This window comes from Lissotriton helveticus, chromosome 2_1 (genome assembly GCF_964261635.1).
Source record: "Lissotriton helveticus chromosome 2_1, aLisHel1.1, whole genome shotgun sequence".
Classification (NCBI taxonomy): Eukaryota; Metazoa; Chordata; class Amphibia; order Caudata; family Salamandridae; genus Lissotriton; species Lissotriton helveticus.
Window position 1 is genome coordinate 538,147,997 of NC_136059.1, and position 23,111 is coordinate 538,171,107.

Below are 23,111 nucleotides of genomic sequence, written 5' to 3' on the forward strand. Positions count from 1 at the left end.
GTGTGAGCATGGGGGTGGGGATCAAAGGTGTGGCTAGAAACATAATATTCTGTAGCTTTTTTTTCAGTATTTCACATCTAGGTAAAGCACAGCTTAAATTAAAAATAAATGTGACCTCTCACTGAATCAAAGAGCACCCTTTGAAGTGTACAGAGGAAGCCTGGTCCTCCCGTCACCAGTGTATGTCCCACCCAGCTTACAGGAATGCAGCAATCCACAAATCTGTCTGGTGGATCTCTTCCTCCACTCCATGTTTCACCATGCAGGCCTTGACCTCCCAAAAAGGATCCCAGGGCCCTCCATGTATTGTACCATTCACAGGCACACATGCATCCAGTGCATGTGTGCAGCATGCACGCTCTGCATAGTACTGTATCCTCCGATTGCTGAGCCATTCAGAGGCACACATACACCCAGCACATGCACCTATGATGCATGGCATCCTTCATGTATCGTACTACTCACTGTTACACATTTGCCCAGCACATGCATTTATCCTGCATGCACTGCACAGCACTAGGTCCTTCAGGTGCTCTACCACACACAGGCACATGCACCTTCAGCACAAGCATATACCATACACCCAGCGCAGATACACCACTTCTGGGATGCACAGCACTTCACATTAACCTGAGGCAGGGCAAGGATGATTTAAGCACACAGCAGTCAAATTTTTAAAAGTGAGTGAACTTGTAGGCATCACTCCAGTAACACACGTTAAAAAAGGATCCGTTCCCGCCTGCTGATCACTACACAGTATGATGCCTCCACTGCACTCATGGTGTTTTACTCCTGGCGAAGGCATTAGCCTTCCACCGCTATGACGGTGACACTTTGTGCGCCCGTCCCGGTCCAACAAGACCACAGTCCACGAGACAGGCTTATGTCATGGCATACAAGCGTGAAGCAGGACCTCTCCACCTTTCTACCAGGCACTTCTGCATTCTCATGATGCACTCTGTTTTCCAGCTTTCTCTTCATCCCAGACATATATTGTCTCCCATAGACTTGCTTTTATCATCAACTTCCTCAATTCATTAGGAAGACGGGAAGTCTAGTTGTTTCTATATGGGAATTTTGATTGCAACTCATCTTGGTGAGTTACAACACTGTCTCATTTTTATGACACTTATTTATGGTAGTCTATCCAACAAAATACATTGAATCATTATATATAGCCAGTTACCTCAGGCAGACTCAGACACGTGTAGGGGACACTTTGTCTCCTGGCTAGGACAAATTACAGAAATTAAAATGCTATTTTTCCTATTTTATTATATCTCTTCTAAACAGTGTCGGTAAAGGTTCCTTGAAAAGCGTTCAGATGTTTGCAAGAGCACATCTTCCATTTTACAATGAAAGAGAAAATTGTAGGGATGAACCGGAAGACTTCCCTGGCATCTAGGCATGGGGCAATATCGTGTCCTGGCACATAAAGATATTACACTGCTGCCCAGTTATGGGTATTTAATGATTAGATCTCTCTCACTTCTGAGAAACATTGGCCCTTAATAGAAGAGGACGTGGCAGGCCAGGGTCTAAAGCATTGTTTGGAATTACCCAAACATATTGGAGAAAAGTATTAAGACAGGAAGGAGAAGCTCCTTATAAAAACATTATGAATTGGTCATGGTGGAGGTTATGAGTCAGATTTCCATGTATGAGGTGTTGAGAAATTCATTGTAGACTTGGGAGCTGTGAGGCTGTGAGAGTGGGCCTTCCATTGTGATGAGCAATCTCCTTCCTGTCTTAATACTGTGCTAGGCCACGCCCGGCCTACTTAGTTTTTCATCCCTGGAACCAACTGGTACGTTAATATGAGTGCTCTAAAATGAGAGATACTCCTGGTGATGATCTTTAACGTATGCAAGAGGTTGAAACCCCTTTGACTCGCATACTTCTAGACTCATTTACCCTTTTCTTTTGTATAATTTGCTGAGTCATAAATCAGTTGCTCTCCTATATGCACATGACCTCTTTCAGAGATTGTTGCCTCTGGGATCACGCCTTATTCTTTTAGCACTTTATTAAATGTTTATAATTGAATACATGTCTCAGTAATTCACTGCAGTGTATGTGTATGGCATAAAAGTATAGGTGGGAAATTAGGCTAAGGTAGCTATTTTATTTTCCATAAACTCTTCTTCACATTGATTCATTGAAAATCATTACATTGATATGGAATGTTCTGGCTCTGGAATTAATGACCTATTCGGCTAAGCATTTGCCATCAGTGAACGAAATCATTTTTGTGGTTTGAGTGGGAAAATTGAGAGTTCCTTTAAGTGTACTTTCATTTCGTCTGTTGGTTTTCTTGTTAAGGCTTTCCAGTATTCACCCAAAGGAATGCTCCCTTTGTTTAACCTTTTAAGAAATCACAAACTGCTCTGTTTAGGATGTGCTAAAATATCTGTAGGCTGAACAATATATTTATAAGCTTTTAACAATTACTCCTAAGATACTGAGAATGTTATTTTAGTTGAGAGATTTACAGTTGTTTTTTCTGTTGTAACATTACTGAGTTACTGTCTGGCCTTTCGTTTACGGTTAAGCTACATGAAATGCAAGGGGCCAGTACCGTGTGGGTGGAGGGGCTGATCTTTACAGCATGTTTCTCACTTCATGAGATCATTGTCTGTGGACGCAGAGGCGAATTTAATAAACCTCAAGATGTGGCCATCGTTTGGCAATTGCAGTTTCTTGCACGTGGAGTTAAGAAACCTTTCAAATTATTTTTTGAGTGTCTGACTTTCATTGTGTTCAAAAAAGCAAGTGCATCTCGCTAGATAATTTCATGTCTTCCTTCCATCTTTGATGATGTGCTCCTGGTCTCCTTGGAGGTAACAACTGAATTGTATCCTGACTACACTACTGAGACAACAGGGGGCATAGATTTTTTTCTATTGAGAGTTGCTGATGCAGTTCCCACATTAAACTAAAAAGAGTCATTTACTGACTAAGGGGCAGGATATACAATTCCCATTCACAAACCAGAGCTGTATATTTGCACGCCAGCCAGTTTGTGAATGGGACCGCAATTTGCAATGCGTTCTATGTACTCATGAGTCGCATCTACACAACTTCCAGAGAGTGATCTGAAAATAATTCTTGAAGGGGAATCTGCCACAGGGATGCCTTTCCCCTTGGCAGTTCAGGTTTAGCCCCAAGTGGATGGTCAGTAACCTTTGAAGGGGTTCCAATTGTAATTGAAGTCACAAACCATCGATATATTGCATTGTGAATCCCAAATAGGATGTGGATGCCTCGTGCTCACTCCCTCCTATTTGTGATTTGTAATGAATTGCAAAAGACCTTTTATCAGTATGAAACTATCTTCCGACTCTATAATGTACATTAATACATTTAAAAAAGTTGTATTTCGGTCACAAACACTGTTTTTTTTACGAACCTCTGCCTTTGCAACAGTGAAACACATTTGAACATGAGGCGCTAGATTGTCTAGTCCTGGTGTACAATATGGCTTAAGCACATTGGCAAAGCTAATAGCTCTTGCATAGACTAGACCGATATGGGCGTTGGCAATACTTGTTTTATAATCACCAGCCTGGTTAGGTACTCTTAATGAGCCCCACCAGTGGTGTCTCTAGAAGGGGCCTGTGATCTTCGTCTGTCCTCGCCCTCTTCAAACCCCAACCTCCCCGACACCCACCTCGTGCCACACCACCAGAGCTGCAGAATGTACTAGGAGGTGACACAGTAAAAAAGGAATACAGACACTGCATTTTGCCACACACATTAATTTGTCCAACCACCTATATCATTATAAAGTAGGAACAGTGGGTGCAGGATGCAAGCACAACTAGTCGTCAGATTATGGTGGGGTGGTAAACCGAGCACACCGCCAGACCCTTCCCAAATCATGCAGCCTAATTTATGAAACAACACAAACGCTTTCCATAATTCAGCATTTCTTTTAAATAGACCTCGTCAGAAGTGTCTGAGTTACTCAAGTACTGATGATCTTTAGTATGTGGTCAGTCTTGAAGCATCAATAAATGCAGATGAAGAATGCAAGACTTGAATGCAATGCTGTTTGGCAATAAGTGCAATCCATATTCTATTTTAATGAAATTATGTCTGGCTTTTGCAGAAGTACAATGCTGATTATGACCTGTCTGCTAAAGAGGGAGCAGACACCTTGGCCTACATTGCGCTCCTCGAAGAGAAGCTTCTACCAGCCTTGGTAAGGACAGAAAGTCTCTAGGTTTTCGGGTATTTGTACAATAACCTCTCTTGTGTGCATGCGAAAGGGGATGTTGTATACGTAAGTCACATAAAAGAGGGTGGGTAGGAGACAAAGCTAGGCTGTTCGCACATGCACCTTGAAAGGCTGACTATAACCAATAACTTATTCCAAACAAGCCCATCTTTACTTATGCTTTTACTTATTGAATTGCAGTATTTACTAAATTGTACCAGCTGACACGTGGCCGCTCATTATCAACATGTGCCATTCAATATACTGTTGATAAAGCACCACTGTGACCAGCCTGAGTCCAATAGGGCCTGCTGTGTAAATCAAAAGTTTGCCATCCGGCATTACCATACTGTCCATACTACAGACGGATAAGACGGGACTACACGTATCTTAGCAATGATCAGCATCGCCTTAGCTCCTAGTGACACCTTTCACCATAGGCTTAGGGTTATGTTCATAATTTGATGTACCTAAAAATCGTTGTCATTGATAACGATGATGAAGTTGTTTTCATAAAGCGCAACAACACCCTAAGAAGAGTGTCCTGGCGATACCAGCCAGATCCAGTGATTCGTTTACTATGACTACCTTGTCTTCAAACTTTATGAGACCTAAGGTGATTGCCTGCAACCCTTAAATGAAGAAGAGTGGCAGAAGAGAAGGATCTCCTGCCTTTATGTATCAAGCTTATTTGTTGAACAGTGAACAAGAAGCATTAGCAGACCATAAAGGCCGCACTAAGACTAGAACCGAAATGGATCTGCTTTCTTTTCTGAGCCCATGATTTATTTTTGGGAGGGGGTGAGGGGGAGGATTTTTTTTAAATGTAATTTGTTTTAACTAATGCAGATCTTTCAATATATGGGCAGCGGGTCCATTAAGCTTAACACCTGTCAACAATCTAGCGACCCAATTTTGTACTCTCTGTAAACCCTGAATTGGTGCCCCAGGTATAGGGCATTACAATAGTCCAAGCGCAAGGCATGTTTACAATCTCAGGAAAGGAATGTTATTAGTATTATAACTTTCAAATATTTTTATTGGCGGTTCCTCCGCCATTTCATCATACATTAAATCGCCACGTCCATATCAACAAATATTCCAAGTAAATGTCTCAGTTGCAAATTTTGTTAACTTTTTTTATGTTAAGTAATCCAGTCTATTTATTATGCATTAGGCTGATGACTCTTTGCTAGTACACAAAATATAAAATAGATCTACTCCAACAATGCGACAATGCCAAGAAAGTGCTTAAAGCTGTGTGTTAGGATAAAAGTGATCGTGGATAGAAACAAACATGTCAAATGTTACGTATAGCGGTAGGGAAAACAAAGACTAAACGGGGGTGTCTGATAAAAAAAGATTTTTTCCATTCCAGATAATTTACCCTTTATCATTTTCAGGAGTGTTATAGGGTCATCAAAGGAATGGAAGGAATCTCATCTACGGTTCCCCTCCCAGTGCTCGATTACGTTTGGCAGTAGAGCGCTGCTGCCCAGTTGTTCTATGGTATGGAGCTCCCATTCAGTGAATGCAGGTAGTAGTTGGGAAACAACCCTTGCGTAGGTTTGCTTGCGCATTACCCAGCAGTGCACTTTCTATGGGAGTATGAGTGACCTACACTTCACAGCCTCCTTCTGTAACATGACGTGAACAGTTGGAAACGTTTTGTATTTGATGTTGAGGTTGTTATTTTTTTTTAAAGCACTGCTAACACCATAAAAAATTCTTCCTGCGTCTAATTTTCAGCACAATTCAAGTTATATATACTGCAAGAGGGTGGAGAAAGAAAGTAACAGCTCGCCATGCTGCAAATGACCTGGGTAAATCAGTTCCAGAGCGGAGAGGCCTGTAAAAAAATAAAAATAAATAACAACTATGTTTAGCCATTGACGTCTTATCAATGCTGAGAGATGCTTATTGTGGCAACTGTACAACGGGCTTTCCGTTTCTGTTTTCTATGGAGATTTCTACACGGTACAAATGCCTTAAACATGACTTGCTTTCCCATCGGAAACCAAGTGAAATGTGGCCAATGCTGGTGAGATGTGTTCCCAGGGTTCTGACCGCTGCATTTTGGAGGTACGGCAGGTTTTTAGAAGGTTTATCAGATCGTCAGGGTAAACTCCATTGGAGTAGTCCATTGTGGACATCGTCTTTAAAATAATTGTGTGATTTCTGTCCATGTCCAGTTAGGGAAAAGTCACTTGATAGAGTTCAATTGTGGGCTACTGGCAAAGCCAATGATGGTGCATGATCAAATACAAACCCTTTTTGTACAACCTGGCTAGACTCTTTGTAGGGGGACACAGAGGTTACATTCCATCCTGCGTTAAATTCTGTTTTGTTAAATTTATTTTTAAACAGTGTTGACCTATCCATGTATGGAAGCTAGCAGAGGCGTTAAGCTGCTCGTCTGCATGTAAAGACATCAGTACCAGGATAGTTTGAGTATCGACTGCATAATTGTAGGATGTGGGTTCAGATGACTGCAGGATATAATATTTAACAAGTGCCATGAGCATATACTAGACCTGAGGGAGTCAGGATAGAGCCCTGTGGGCCTTCGCTGGTGATATTGGATGGCTCAAAACAGAAAGGTCACTGGGAGAAATTTTACACCATGCAGTTCATGTCCCTCTATTGAGTTATGATATACATATTTAGCAATTGCTTAATGTTGCTGACACAATGTTAATGGTGTACAGAACTAACCTGCTATATAACCAAAACTAGCATAGAAATGAGAAAGTGTTCTAGAAAGTGTGCAAATCATCCCCTTCCAATGGCCTGGTGAAATGCCAGCATGATTATGTACCCCGAATTGTTAACTGGTTGAGGGTTGACTTGCACAAGAGAGATCCAGAGCCCTACTTCTCAACCACTCCAACAGTTACACGAATAGTCTAGAAGGGGTGTACGCTTTGTGGATCGGGCAGAGACCACAAGCAAGTCTAGGAGGTACTTCATGTGATCCTTTTTTTTCTTAAGGGCTGTGAGGAACCTGACATCAAACATTCGAGCTAGGTGTGTTGTGTGCCTAGATTTCAGGAGATACCAAGACATAGAGACTACAGGAATGGGTCCTAGACATAGTAATGTGAACATGATTGACCCTAATTGAAAACACATTGTATTGGAGGAAATGTAAGGAGAGATCTTTCTCGCATTACTTCTCATTGATTTGTTGTGACAATTTCTAACTGTATGAAAAATAAGTATTCCCGAGCATAGTTGAATGTACTGGAAGTGTGACACAGGTTTTGTGGTTACAAGCCTAACATTTATAATACCAATTTCTTTTTCTGTTTTTTTTACTCTGTATTGTCCTTATGGGTACTATGACACAGCTTCACGTGTTCTGGGTTGATGCCGAAAATTATAGCAGCATGACGCGGCCATGGTTTGCTTCTCGGATTCCGTTCCCACTAAGTTTGTATTTACCTGGGAAGATGTCCCGCCAAGCACTAAACCGGCTTCTGCTGACAAGAGGCGAGCCACCACTATTTAGAGTCGGCGACGTCGAGGCACAGGTATGTTGGGACCAATCATGCAGTCCAAAAGAAGTCTCATGCTAAATAAAAATGTGCCAGTGCCTATGTTTTATATTTGCTTCTTATTTTCAACCAAATGTTTATTTTTCACTAGATATATAAAGACGCTAAGGAGTGCCTGAATCTTCTTTCCCACAGATTGGGAAACTCTCAGTTTTTCTTTGGCAATACGTACGTATGAATTAAACCTATTGAAATACATTTTTCAAATACAATATGTATGTGATAAAGTATGCTGATTAACATTATTTTCCTGTTGCCGGAAATATAGCCTCATTTTCTTTGGTGTTCATTTATAACCTTGATGAGTGGTAAAATTCTCTGGGGTAATATCTGGGAATAAAAGCACTTTTATTAGTGAATCAGATATAAGATCGTTGTGCATGCTACTCACAGTGCTCACTCTGGTACTTTTAGAACTCAGGTACCTTCCCTTAACCAAATTCAGCTCAATCTGTCTGACTCTTAAGATCAAGGACATTGACATTTATATAATGCATGACATAGTTTTACTATTACTTTTTTGACATTCATATCAAGTTGGGAAATTTCGAGAAGTGATTGCCAAAGTTCACATCCTTATACCAATAACAGAATTACAGTGCATGGACTCGCCTTCCCTTTGAAGAGAAGGGTTAAGTCCTGTTGTAAGAACGTATTATGGACAATCAAAGTACTGTAGCTTTCATTTAATTGAATATGCAGTAACATGGTCCTGAATCACCTTAGCTGTGTACCAGTTACACTCTGCATTAAACTCTTCATTGGGTTCTGTTGGAATACATTCTGGCAACCTGTGAATATTTTTAGTAGAACATAACTGTTGATGTGCTTGTTTGTCAGAAACCAAGGTGACATACTTTAAGTAATATAGAGAAGGTACCTTGCAGTTTCTCTCATGACAAAAGTTCCCATCATTCTGAGGGATCTCAATTACACTTATTCAGAGAATATGTAAGCCTCCTCACTTGATGGCATTTGAGTTTGTTCTTCTTCCCTTCAAAAGGAGATGCAACGAAGTACAGTGTCAAGTAACTTTGCCTTGTCTACAGTGTGGCAAAAAAATGCTATTAGAAGCAAATCTTCCTTTAATTAACCTGTTCTGACTAGGGTGTATTAAAGATTTAAGAAGCTGCTGTAATCTTTTTGCATATATTTTGCAATCAAAATGGATTAGATAAATTGGACAATAGTTTGTTGACAAAATGGTATCTTTCTCATCGTTGAGAAGGGCTTTAAAAGTTTCCTCACAAACTGAACCTGTTACTGCTCCCAAATCTGTTAATGATCAAATAGCCCGTTTTAGTGGTTGAATGGCATTAACACCCGAGGTACGGTAGATTGTGGGCAGATACCCATTTGGTCCATGTGCTTTATTCCAATTGCATAGCATTCTTGTTTTCCAGCACTTGATAACTTTTTTCTGCCAATAAAGTTGGAATTGGAAGTCCATTTAGAAAGTCTAATCAGGATTTGTATGTGGCGTAGATGTTATTTGAGTACAGGAGAAACTAAAATTTGTAGAATTATGGTTTAAGACCCATATGTTTAAACAGTAGGAAATAGCGGTAACAGACTGGAGGTACAGATCCCTTTGCCGGGATATCCTATAAATAAAGTTTAATGATTACTCAGTCGCATTCTTTACAGTTGGAATGACTCCAATGTGAAAAAAGAGATCCGCCATTTTGTGCTAAGCTGACAAGTCATGAATTTCGTGGTCTTTCCTGATCCTTAGACCTCTCTTTTCCTGTGTCCTTAGACCAACAACACTTGATGCCTTTGTCTTTGGCTTCTTGGCCCCTCTGTATAAAGTGCACTTCCCGAAGGTCCAGCTACAGGAACATTTGAAACAGCTGTCCAATCTGTGTCGCTTCTGTGATGACATCCTTAGGAGCTACTTCTCACAGAGTGTTACAGGTAGGATGCCACATATTTCTTAAAACGATGGTTTACGTTGTGGGATCAGCAGTCTTTATATAATTACGTGGCAGGAGCACATTTACTTTTGTAATTGCTTACTGGATGTGATTTGAACAGCACAGCAACATGTTCTTAACAGCACTATCGTGATGTCTGTTTTGCAATTGATGCAACTTATCACTAGTATAGGACATTTGTTGTACTTATAAAATCTTTTATGTATTTGCATTAAAATGTGTTGTAATATACTTTTTAATCTTTATGCAAGTTGTGTTTTGCTAATTGGAAAGATATACATGCCATTTATTGCATCTGAGAGTTAGACTTGGCCTTTTTCTCGCTTGCTGTTGCAATTTCCAAGCATGCATGGTATTGTTGTGATGTATTTAACACTTTAAGGCATATCCCACTTTGTCCTTTATTAAAGAAGATTCGATGTCTCTACATTTGATGTTTAAGTCAAGTGGATACCTAATTGGTAAATGAAATCCTGTTTCTTCAAACATTCTTTTTATTAGTAAATACGTTCATTCATTTAATACTAAAACTAGCCAGCCTCTTGAAACAACTAAAGACTACCATCCTGTCAATACTCCAACCAAGCAGCCTTTTGAAACAACTAAAGACTATCATCCTTTCAATATTCCAATCAACCAGCCTTTTGGAAACAATGCAAGACTCTACATTCCCTCTAACAATCTAAAATACAGGCTTTTCATAAATAACTCAAACCCTTCAATAATCTACCTATCAGCCTTCAAGAAACAACGGAATACCTTCTTATCCCTTCAAAACTCCAAACCTAATTGCCTCTTGGAAACTACGACAGACTTTATCATCCCTCCAGTACTACAACACACTGGTCTTCAAAAAAGAGGACTCACAGCTTCTCATGCCCTCACTATTCGAACCTATGGGCCCCTCCGCAACAATATACTACTATGTAGCGCAAACTCTAGGCCCCTCAGAAACAACTTCAGACCTTCCCGTCTTTTCAGTACTCCTACCTATCGATAGCTTTAAACAGCATGAGACCCTCTCATCCCTTCAACACTCCAACCAAGCAGTCCCTCAAACAAGGCAAGACTGCAAACCAATTACCAGGAACAGCCGAGCAAGGTACGAGCCAGGTGTCTGACTTGGCTCGATAAGCCTGTGCTAGAGCAGATGCATGAAAATGTTTGGCATGTAATTTGTGCAACAAACATCATTAAAAGATATCTCTTCAAAATGTAAACAGGTGTATTGCTTTAACATTCAGAAGTGTTTGAAGGTGCTACATCAGAGCACAATCACTGCATTGAGAGGCATTTATTAAAAGCCATAGGTTGAACTTAGTTTCAACTTCGAAATATTCATGCTCCCTCTCTGACAACAATGCTATTAGAGAAATAAGAGGCACGTTAGGTGTCATGTGCACCCTATGGATGGCTGAGATTATTTGGCAGCTCTGGACGTTATGTCACATCACACTATTTGGTCAAGCAAGGAAGACGGGTTTAGGCCCAGATTATCTGGTTTCACCCTGTCCAGTCAAGCCACTAGATGGGTACCGCTTTCAATCTTTTATTTGACATAAAAGGTGGTCTTACCTTAAAATTTTGGTGCATGAGGTTAAATGGCGGGTTACTAGTAGAAGTCACATGAAATCTTGCTTCACTCCTCGAGCTGAGCTGAGCCAGAGCCAGGAATCTGGCTTGAGCTTTCAGTGACTTGCCAACCTCTACATCCCTTCAACACTCCAACCAACCGATCTCTTGAAACTGCTGGAGATTGTCCCATCGCTCCAGTTCAGTAACCTAGCTGCTGTCAGCAAGCAAACTACTCTTCTATTACGCCAACACAACAACCATTAAACACAGCCCCCCCAATGTCTCCGATCACTACGTGCCTAGCTGCCCCATCATTACCATATTGTTGCCTTCAGTGGTAAAGTTACCCCCTCTGGGAGGATTATTCGGCACTAGAAAAGAGTGTATAGGTGCTACAAACATTCATCTCAGCAAGGTACTGATGATGCCTGTCCCTGTGCACAAACGAGTCCATAAAACGCAACACACGTCAGCCTCGCAGAAGGTGCCTAGTAATACATTCCAGGGATCACTATAAACACAGCTTTATATTTTTCAGTTTTTTACGAAACAAGAGTCAGCAGAGATGAATAGTTTAATGAACATTTCACTTCAGAACGCTTACAGACAGGTGCTGAGGATAGGGCAAAGAAGCATACACCAAGCTATTGACCTGCAGCGCAGATTTGTGTCTTGCACCATGGGTACTTCATCAACCCAAATCACATTCACCATCCGATACTGACCACAACATATGGAACGGAGCATTACAAAAGGAGAACGTTCATGTTTAATTAAGACCTGTGTTTGTTTTCTAAGAACGCTGAAACCAAACTTGAAAAACAATAACAGTATAGCTACATTGTTACCCACCGTTCTTAGCCAATCAGAGGCAGGAGCCCGGATTGCATTTTGAAATCACGCGGCCATTCTAAAGGCACATCGAAATCAACGAAGGATCGATGCGCACACCTGGTTTTCCACAACCAAAATTGTATACAGAACTTGGGTAGCGCGCGCAGGTTTGAAGTTCCTCATGACAGCAGCGACAGAGAGTGAGGAAAGGGAAACTGGTTGCATTATAATATAATACAAACACTGGACCCATTGATTATAACATGACAGAAACGTAACTGCTAGTCATGTTTGTAAGGGATCGCCGCCCGTATTTTTGACACGATAATTATGTCTGGAACTGCAACAAGAATGGGTTGTGTTAACCCCTCATATTTGAATCGCACAGAAACATTTTATGTGCAAAGGATAGTTTTGGAGACATGCTATTTTTACGAATTTACACAAACGTCCTCACTGACCTTGAATAAAACAGAGCGGGCTCTCGAATTATTGCATGACTCAAAAATTCTGACAACAGAAAATCCTGCAGAGGGAAGGGGTTAGTAAGGGATACCTATAAAAATACCCACAAACATAACAGCAAACAGTAGTGGAACTCCTTGAATGATGATAACACAACACTCTAACTACAATGCAAGGAAAATTCATGAGTCGCAGGTTCGGAAGCCTTCCATCGCTGGTATAAAGATAGGATGTAGCGCGCCCGTCATGGGACGTGATCGGCTCTTTACAGGGCGGACAGAAAGCGGGGCTGGCTTTATTAGCGGCAAAAAAGTCCCCAGAGTATCACGCCGCCAGTAAAGCATCCAGTCCCTGCATGCACATCTTCTGTCCCACTACATGCACACCTGGAATCCATATCGATTCCAAACGGCACTCGCCATGGCGAGAGCAGCGAATGCGCCAGGCCTAGACCTAAAAACAATCAATAATAAAGTGGGATGTCTATTTCGAAGATCTGATTCTGCAGCCATGACATTAGGTGTGTACTTAACATCCCTCAGGCAACAATTACCTAAATAATTAATACAAGTGGATTGATAGCTGCATTCAACCTGAGTAGCATTTCTAAATAATCATTGTTTGTATTAGCAAGTCGCTATACATGTTCATGGTCCGGTTTCATCATGGACATGATTCTTCTCCATGTTGACTTTTTTAAATATAAATAATTAAAAAAAATAAAACAGATTGCCCCTGCTGGTTGAAAAAATATATTTGTAGCATGTGTTGGAGATAGGTACATATGGTTAGGTTACTCCTGCCATCTGGTGTTAGGCTCGGATGTTTGCAACTTGTTTTTCTTTGAAGAAGTCTTTTGAGTCGCAAGGTATTGTGACTGACTATAGTCTGTATTGCGCATGTTCATCGCCTCCTTTAGATAGGTTTTCTGCACCATTGGGTTCAGTCATCGACCTCAGAGCGCTGGGACCAAAGCTTCGATTCCTGCCACAAGTCCTTACCAGCGCCCTGATTCATAACCCTTCTGTTAGATCTGGGGGTCTCTAGTTGGCAATGGTATTCACCTTTGTCCAAATAGGGACCCTTACTTCTAAGTCATGATAAGGGGATTACACTCCTTAATAACCCCTGCTCACCCCCTTGGTAGCTTGGCACAAGCAGACAGGCTTATCTCAGAGGCAGTGTGTTAAGCATTTGTGAATATACGCAGTAATACAGTGATAACACTACAGATGGACACAACACAGGTTTTATAAAAATAAGTATTCTTTATAGAGACTTAAACACAAGACCACAAATGACAAAAATCCACAATACTACACTTAAGATTACTTAAAAGATGATTAAAGTCTCTTAGTTCAAGCTGATGGTAGATGCTACAAAGTTCTCAACAAAGTACCTGGATGCGTAACGCAAAGTAGTCAAAAAGACTCGCAGAAGGGGAGATGCGTCGGTTCCGTGACCCTGGGAACGGTTGCGTCCTTCCTCAATGCTTGCGCAGAGTAGGGGACTCGTCGTGAGCCTTACCGGTGCTGAGGTGATGTGTAGATTCTCGGCCTGCGGGCCTGTTGCGCTGCGCAAGATGGCGCGTTGATGCGATGCGATGACGATGCGATAATCCAGTTTCGATGCGAGAAGATGGCGCCCTTGATGCGGCGATGCGATGACTGTTTTTCCGGGTGGGGTATCAATACAGTGTTCGGCAAGCGAGGTCCTTCCAGGGACGTTGGAGAACAAGGAGTCGTGTTTCTTCAGGGTATCTTGTAACTCTTGTTGCTGTTGTGCGTTCAGCTCATCATTGAGCACCAGTTGATCTCGAGTAGACGAACCCCCCGGGGGGTCCGAAACCAGGTTCACTCCCGACGGAAGGGGGCCGAACCATTTTTTGAGCAGATTAATGTGGTAGGTCTGCGTTTTGGAAGGGCTTATCTGTAACTTGTAACATGTTCTACCAATCGCCTCAACCACTTTATGGGGTCCAACCCATTCCGCTCGGCACTTCTGAGTGGAGGACGGTAGGAGAACCAAAGCCCAGTCGTCTTTCTGAAGTTGCCTCCATTTCTTTCCTCTGTCGTAGGCTACTTTCTGTCGCCTCTGACTTTCTTCTAGGTGTGTATAGGCCAGGTCTCTTAGTTTTCCGAGTTTGGCATTGAGGCTCTGGGCATATTCCAATGTAGTGGCGGTCTCTTCTGGGATCTCATTCTCCCATGCCTCCTTGGTCATGTCCAGTAAAGATCGTGGCTGTCTGCCGTATAGTAGTTCGAAGGATGATACTCCCGTGCTACTCTGTCGTTGGCCTCGGATAACATACAGCGCGAGGGGCAATATCTGGTCCCACTCGGCCCCGCTGACTTCCAGCATCTTCTGGAGCGTTGTTTTCAAGGTGCGGTTATAGCGCTCGGCCAGGCCATCGGTTTGCGGGTGGTATACCGAGGTGCGAATCTGGTGTATGTTAAAATTTTTACAGACCTCCTTCATGAGCTTTGAGATGAAGGGCGTGCCTTGATCCGTCAGGATCTCTTTGGGAAATCCCACTCGGCTAAACAATTCTATCATCTTCTCAGTGACGTGCTTTGAGGTGGTAGCTGTTAAGGGGAATGCCTCCGGAAAACGTGTGGCATAATCAACGACAACCAGCACGTGTTGATATCCCTTCCTGGTCTTCGGGAGAGGCCCAATAAGGTCCATTCCCACCCTTTCGAAGGGTTTCCCTAAAATGGGCAGGGGTTGTAAGGGGACAGACAGGGGTTTGGTCATGTTCTTTCTTTGGCATATACTACACTCCTTGCAGTACACCGCAGTTTCTTTATAGATTCCGGGCCAATAAAAATGTCGGAGAATGGTCTGGGTGGTCTTCTCCGCTCCGGTATGGCCTGCGACCAGATGACTGTGCGCGAAGAATAAAACCTGGTCCCTAAAGGATACAGGCACCAAGAGCTGCGTTGGTTCGTCTTGCTTTCCTTGTCGATATAGCAGGTCTTGTTTTATCCGAAACCGGGGGTACCTGGTATGTTCGTTGCCTTGGTCTTGGTGGGCTTGTTCCCACGCATTGAAGAGGGTAAGATCATTAGCCTGGGCGAAGCGGAAGCTCCTGTCCAACACCCAGGGTTCCGGGGACAGCAGGGCAGGGAACGGGTCTCTGGTTCGGGCTGATCTGGGAGGGAGAACCGGGCCCTGTTCTATACTCTTCTTAAACATGTGCAGGAAGCCTGGGTTGTCTGTCCCAATAATCAGGTCTTCTGGGAGTGAAGATAGGACCCCTACTCGTATCATGTGGGGATCCCCATGCAAGGGCTGTATCGGGACGTTGGCTACGGGGTAGGGCTTAACGTCTCCATGTACACACCTTATGTTCACTATCTCCCGGAGTAAGTACTGAGACCTTGCCACATGTTGGGTCCGGATCACGGACTGTCTGCAGCCTGAGTCTAAGAGGGCCTGAATAGAGGAACCGTTCACCCTGACACTTACTCTGTACAAGCTCCCCATCTCAGCTGAATATAACACCGTTTTGGGCAGGTACCCCACCTCCATAGGTTCGTCTTGTTGTTGTCGTTTTAGACATAGCCGGGCAACGTGGCCCCAGTTACCGCAGTCGAAGCATTGGGGTCCTGGGGGCCCGGAACCCTCGGGCCTCCAGGGGCGGGCCGTGGTGGGTCTGCCGGTCATGTAGGTCGTTTCTCCGGCTTGGGAACAGGTTTCGTGGTTTTCTCACTGTCCCAACCGGGGTTCTTGGGCTGTGCCCGGGCGAAGGTGGCGGCCATGTCAATGGCCTGTGCAGTTGTTAGGTTGTGGTGCTGGCGAAGCCACCGTTGGGTGGCGTAGGGAAGAGCCTTGAGGTACTGCTCTAAATATATGCGGTCCATGATCTCCTCTTTGGAGCTGGTGGAGGGGGTGAGCCATTTGTCAGCAGCCATTTTCAGTCTCACAAAAAGGGTTTTGGGGTTATCTCCCGGGGCACCCCATTCCTTTCGAAACCTCAGTCGGTACGCCTCTGCATCTAAACCTAGATGGTCCAGTATAATCCTTTTTACCTCCGTATACGGGGTGTCTCCTGTGGGATTGGCCACTTGATATGCGGCCTGGGCTTTGCCCACGAGGAGTGGGGCTAGGAAGAAGGTCCACTTGCTGATGGGCCATCCACACGCTCTGGCCGCTCTCTCGAAGTTCAGTAAGAACGAATCGGGATCCTCACCAGGGTGGTATTTCTGGAGGGACACTGCTGCCGAGCCATGGGGAATGAGTCTTTCTTCGCTGCCTCCTCGGTATAGAGGGTCTACCCAGGGCTGTGAGGTTTCTGGCCGCTCTGCTAATGCTTTCTTCCGGATCTCCCTGTCGGCTTGTGCTGAATTCAATTGTTGCTCCACTACCCACTCTAACCGCTCCTTGCCCTTCACCAATTGCTGTACCACTGTTTCCATCTTTTCTATACAGATGGTATCTGTGCCCGCGTTCTCCACCACTGTAACGGGCGCGGGAGAAATGGGCAGGAGGCGAGTTCTCATTAAAGTGGGCTTTAATGAGGCAAACAGGTAATCGGTACAAGTCTTGCGGGTAGGGACTGTTCTGCGGGGTGAACAACTCCGATTACTCCTTCTACTTCTGGGCTTGTTCTTCTCGCTTCTCAGATGCCCGTCTGGGCTCCGTCGGGTCGGGGCTCCGTCGACGTCCGTCGGGCCTCTCGATAAAACAAACACAGCAAGTCGTGAGGAAAGTGCTCGTAATATGTACAAGTGCTCAGGGAAAAGGAGTGAGGAAGCAAAAGCCCGTGTCACACTCTCTAGACGTCCGGCAGGTGAAGGGGGTCGGTGCTCAGGGATAGGGATACCGGGATAAGGGATACCAAGGACTACTCGGTAGAACCGCCCTTACGTCCAACCCAGCCCCTGATCTTGCTCCGTACCTGGGCTAGCCACACACCTCCCCCGGGTGTGTGGCTGGGCGGCTCGTGGGGACGTTGGCCTCCTGGCTTAACCTCCGTCTCAGGCGCCGCTTCCCCACTGCTCTCCTCTTCCTCCGTTCTTCTCCTCGTCTCCTCCGCACTCCACTAACCACTCCGCTCTTCTTCCTTCTTCCTCCACACTTCTTCGCTCCGGGTGAACAAGCACACCGGCCTGTCTGCGTCTCTGCATTTGACATTCGAGCGTCCTCGTTTAGACCCGCCCATTCCACATCTGACTGGAGATTAAAGGGCCAGTGCACATCTTCCTCACCCAGGGAGCCCTTTCCGTACTCGACCTCGGATAAGTCATTCTGTGAAGGGCAAGAAAGAAGGGGGGAATGTGTTGAGAGTCTCTGGAGGGTCCCCAAGTCCCTTTCTGGAGGGGCACGTCTGTCCACCCCGTTACACACACCCTTTTGTACCGCTTTTGGCCTCCATAAGTGTGGCAGGGTATGCTCAGACGTGAGTCCCTTGCTCACTTTGCCACTGGATTCAAGCAAGCCGAGCTGAAGACGGCTGGAATGCCAGAAACCGGTCCTCGGAAGCTTGTTTCCAGTCCAGGGAAGACATGGCTTGGCAGTTCGGGCTGGACTGTTCCCATGAGGCACAGGGTCAGACTGATTTGCATATAGCCAAGTCTGAACTGGGGTGGCAGAGTGGGCTAAAGAACGGTGATGGACTAAACTCAGATCTTTTGACTGGGTGTGAGTGTTTGATTCAGATGCTCCGTCCATCACCACCCCCTTTTGTACTGCTTTTGGCCGCCATAAGTGTGGCAGGGTATGCTCAGACGTGAGTCCCTTGCTCACTTTGCCACTGGATTCAAGCAAGCCGGGCTGAAGAGTGCTGGAATGCCAGAAACCGGTCCTCTGAAGCTTGTTTCCGGTCCAGGGAAGACATGGCTTGGCAGTTCAGGCTGGACTGTTCCCATGAGGCACAGGGTCAGACTGATTTGCATATAGCCATGTCTGAACTGGGGTGGCAGAGTGGGCTAAAGAACGGTGATGGATTAAACCCAGATCTTTTGACTGGGTGTGAGTGTCTGATTGATTCAGATGCCCCGTCCATCACCACCCCCTTTTGTACTGCTTTTGGCCGCCATAAGTGTGGCAGAGGATGCTCAGACGTGAGTCCCTTGCTCGCTTTGCCACTGGATTCAAGCAAGCCGGGCTGAAGACGGCTGGAATGCCAGAAACCGGTCCTACGAAGCATGTTTCCGGTCCAGGGAAGACCTGGCTTGGCAGTTCGGGCTGGACTGTTCCCATGAGGCACAGGGTCAGACTGATTTGCATATAGCCATGTCTGAACTGGGGTGGCAGAGTGGGCTAAAGAACGGTGATGGATTAAACCCAGATCTTTTGACTGGGTGTGAGTATTTGATTGATTCAGATGCTCCGTCCATCACCACCCCCTTTTGTACCCCAAAGTATAAATCCAGCAAAAACATATCAACACAGAGGAGACAATCCGTCAAAAATGGAAGGGAGACTCACGCCAATGATATCAAGTCTAACACGTGTCCCCTCCAGCTGAAATGTGGGGAGAACTACCCTTTCCCTGGGGAGTTCTCTTCCCTAAGGCGGAAAAATCTGGACAGACCATCAGCGTTGGCGTGTTCTGTACCAGGGCGGTGTTCCACCGTAAAGTCCATACCTGTAGGGAAATGGACCACCTCAACAACTTTGGGTTCTCACCCCTCATCTGCATCAGCCATCTGAGGGGCCTGTGGTTGGTCTGAACCCGGAAGTGAGTCCAAAACAAGTATGGTCTCAACTTCTTCAGTGCCCAGACCACAGCAAATGCCTCACGCTCAATTGCACTCCACCTCTGTTCCTGTGGAAGTAACCCCCTACTGATGAAGGCTACAGGTTGGTCGAAGCCCTCTACAGTAATCTGTGATAAAACAGCCCCCACACCATGCTCTGAAACGTCTGTCTGTACAATTAATTATTTTGAGAAGTTGGGTGCCTGAAGCACGGGTGCTGTGCACATGGAAGTCTTCAGGGCATCAAAAGCCCTCTGACAGGTGTCAGTCCAGTTCACTTTCTTGGGCTGCTTCCTGGAAGTCAGCTCAGTCAAGGGTGCAACAATGTTCCATACCCCTTGACAAACCTCCTGTAGTACCCAGTGAGTCCTAAAAAGTCTCTCACCTGTGTCTGAGTCTTTTGGGGGTTCCCTTGCCAGGATTGTATCAATCTTGGGTTGTAGGGGCGCCACCTGGCCGCTTCATACCTGGTGACCCAAGTACACAACGGAACCCTGCCCGATCTTGCACTTACTTGCTTTGAACGTGAGGCCTGCTTTGCGCAGCGCCATCAACACTTCCCAGAGGTGCTGCAAGTGTTCTTCCCAACTGACGCTAAACACTGCAATGTCATCCAGGTAGGCAGCACTGAAATCCTCCAGCCCAGCCAACACCTGGTTGACCAACCTCTGAAAGGTGGCAGGTGCATTCTTCATCCCAAAGGGCATAACCCGGAATTGGTAGTGCCCATCTGGTGTGGAGAATGCTGACCTCTCCTTAGCCCCATCAGTCAAGATGATCTGCCAGTACCCAGACGTCAAATCAAACGTGCTGAGGTACCAGGCAGCCCCTAACCCATCAATGAGCTCATCAGCTCTGGGGATGGGGTGTGCATCAGTCCTGGTGGCTGAATTGAGCCCTCTGTAGTCCACACAGAACCGGAGTTTGGGTGTGGCACCCAGCGAGGCAGCCTTTGGGACCAAGACCACTGGGCTGGCCCAAGGACTGTTTGAGGACTCAATGACCCCTAAAGCAAATATCTTGGAGATCTCCTCCTTAATGTAAGCCCTAACCTTGTCAGTCACTCTGTAAGCCTTGTGCTTCACAGGAGGACTGTCACCAGTGTCCTCAATGGATAGAGCGGCAGACCCTGATGCAGAGGTCTAGCCCGGGACCAGGGTTCAATTCCCCGCCTCGCCGGGTCTTGGGCTCAAAAATTCCACGGACCTGATAATTCTCGCCTCGGTGCCTATTCCAATCATGGAGTCCCACTCTGCAACTCTGGGCAATAGCTTGCTTAATCTCCACAACGGCCCCCACAACGCTAAGGATGCCTGGCCTCCACCTTGGGGGTGCCCAGGAGTGGACACCTCACAGGGAAAGCCAGGATGGGTTCCACAGCGGTATTCGTACAAGCGCCTTGAGACCCTTGCGGGTGAGTAGTGCGCTATACGTATCAATTTACATTTTTTTACATTTACATCATGGACGCACCACTCTGTGACACCAGGATCCAAGGAAAATAGATCAGAGAATTTCCCCAACAGTTGGCGACAATCTTGCTGCTGATCAGGGGTCAGGGTGGCAGAGAGGCTAACACCATCCACTGACCCATCTTGCTCTGCTGCAGACAGGTGGTCAGGAAGAGGCTCGGTCTCCTCCTCCATTCCATCATCTGTCGCTAGGAGCATGCCCACTTCGGACCTTTCTAAGTGGGGCTTCAGGCGGTTAACATGAAGGAACCTCAAAGGGTTCCTTGGAGACCGCAAGTTCACCAGATAGGTGACATCACTCTTGCCCTCCACCACCTCGTATGGACCGGTCCACCTGTCCTGGAGCGCACAAGGCTCCACAGGGGCCATGACCCAAACTTTCTGTCCAGGTTGAAGCTCAATCAGAGTGGCATTCTGATCGTACCACCGCTTCATCTCTTCCTGGCTGGCTTCCAGATTCGCCTGAGCGAGATCCCTGAAACGCCGAGTCTAGTTCCTGAAGGCCAGCATGTAGCTATATACATCCTCGGGAGGTTTCCTGTGAGATTGCTCCCAGCCTTCCTTGACCAGACTTAAAGGTCCTCTTACCGGATGACCATACAAAAGCTCAAAGGGGCTGAACCCTAGAGACTTTTGTGGCACCTCTCGGTAGGCAAACAGAAGGCATGGCAAGAGACGTCCCACTTATGCCTCATTGGTTCTTCAAGACCCATGATCATGCCCTTAAGGGTCCGGTTGAATCTTTCAACCAGCCCATTACCTTGTGGGTGGTAAGGAGGGGGTGAACTTGTAGGTAACACCATACTCCTTCCACAGAGACTTCATATAATTGGAAATTAAGTTTGTACCTCGGTCAGACAAAACCTCTTTGGGGAACCCCACATGTGAGAAGATCCCCATCAGTGCACGGCCCACCACAGGGGCCGTCACTGTCCTGAGCGGAATGGCTTCCGGGTACCGGGTAGCATGGTCCACCAAGACCAGGATAAACCTGTTGCCCATGGCTGTCTTGGGGTCCAGTGGCCCCACAATGTCAATGCCCACCCGTTCAAAGGGGGTACTGACTACAGGGAAAGGTTGGAGAGGGGCCTTGTGCCTCCTTCCACTTTTCCCACTTGCCTGGCAAGTTTGACAGGTCCTACAATGAGTATCTGAACTCTTCCTCATCTGGGGCCAATAAAAGTGGGAGACAAGCCTTTCAAAGGTCTTGTTCTGCCCCAGATGACCATTAAAGGAACATCATGAGCCAAACCCAGTAGGAAGGCTCTGAAGCGCTGGAGTACCACCAGCACACGGGCTGACCCAGGCTCAGCAACCTTAGGCTCGCTATACAGGAGACCATTCTCCCAGTAGATCCAATGTGATCCTGACTGATCACCTGCTGCCTGGTTTATGGCCTGTTGCCTCAAACCCACAAGAGAAGGGCACTTCTGCTGCTCTTCACAAAATTCCTCCCTGGAGGGACCCTCTTCTTGCTGCCAATGGGTCAGCTCAGGTAGGTTCACGAGTTCAGAAACCTGCTCACCAGTGGGTTCCAGGGCATCCCCCTCAAGGTCTGCCTCCTCCTGGACCATGGGAACAATAGAGGCTGGTTTCCCGCGCCCCTTACCTCTTCTCTTTAAGGCAGGTCCCTAGGCCATATTTTCAGGCTCCAGGGTCTCTTGAACACCCTTAGCTGCCATAGACCAAGTGGTCACACATGCCCACTCAGGCAGACCTAACATCTCTAAATGTGCCTTCCTCTCCACCTTCATCCAGGGGGAGTTTTCTAAATCATTGCCTAACAGACAATCAACAGGCATGGATGGCCTCACAGCTACTTGAAGAGTACCAAAGACCCCCCCCCCACTCAAAAGGATCTTGAGCCACCTTGCAATGGTTCTCTGTGTTGTCAGCGTCAACAACTGGGAAGGATGCATGAGGGACTACCTGCTCTTCAGAGACCATGTGACAGTTGACAGCTGTCACACTTGCTCCTGTGTCTCCGAGAGCCTCCACTCTATGGCCATTGATGGTCACCCACTGCCTGTATTTTTTATTGTTCTCAGGTAGCTGAGTTTTAGGGACCATCTCAAAGTCTCCTAATGAGACAAGGGACATTTCTGCGGGACCCCACCCAGGGCTACACTGGCCATCTGACGGGGTGGTGTATGGGGTGGCACATGCTGTCCTTTCTGAGGACACTGGGGATCATACCAACGGTGTCCCACCTGCTTACACTGAAAGCAGGTAACAGGCCCCCTATGAACAGGTTTACCTGTCGGAGGTCCTGACTTCTTTTCAGGGGGAGACTGGGAACCCTTACCTTGGTTCCCTTGGGAATTACTTTGGGGACCTTTTTGGAA

General features: G+C 45.8%; 1 protein-coding gene across 3 annotated transcripts in view; it reads left to right on the plus strand.

Moving 5' to 3' along the window:
- The window catches only part of MTX3 (metaxin 3), a 166,593-nt gene that overhangs the window by 95,420 nt on the left and 48,062 nt on the right, over positions 1–23,111 (plus strand). For all 3 annotated transcript variants that reach the window (XR_013607047.1, XM_078675201.1, XM_078675200.1), the window contains exons 4-7: positions 4,112–4,204; positions 7,570–7,752; positions 7,868–7,944; positions 9,536–9,693. Coding sequence is in view for 2 of the 3 variants with exons in the window: in XM_078675201.1 (XP_078531327.1) it covers positions 4,112–4,204; positions 7,570–7,752; positions 7,868–7,944; positions 9,536–9,693 (511 nt within the window). In the remaining variant the exon portion in view is untranslated. The remainder of the gene's footprint in view (positions 1–4,111; positions 4,205–7,569; positions 7,753–7,867; positions 7,945–9,535; positions 9,694–23,111) is intronic.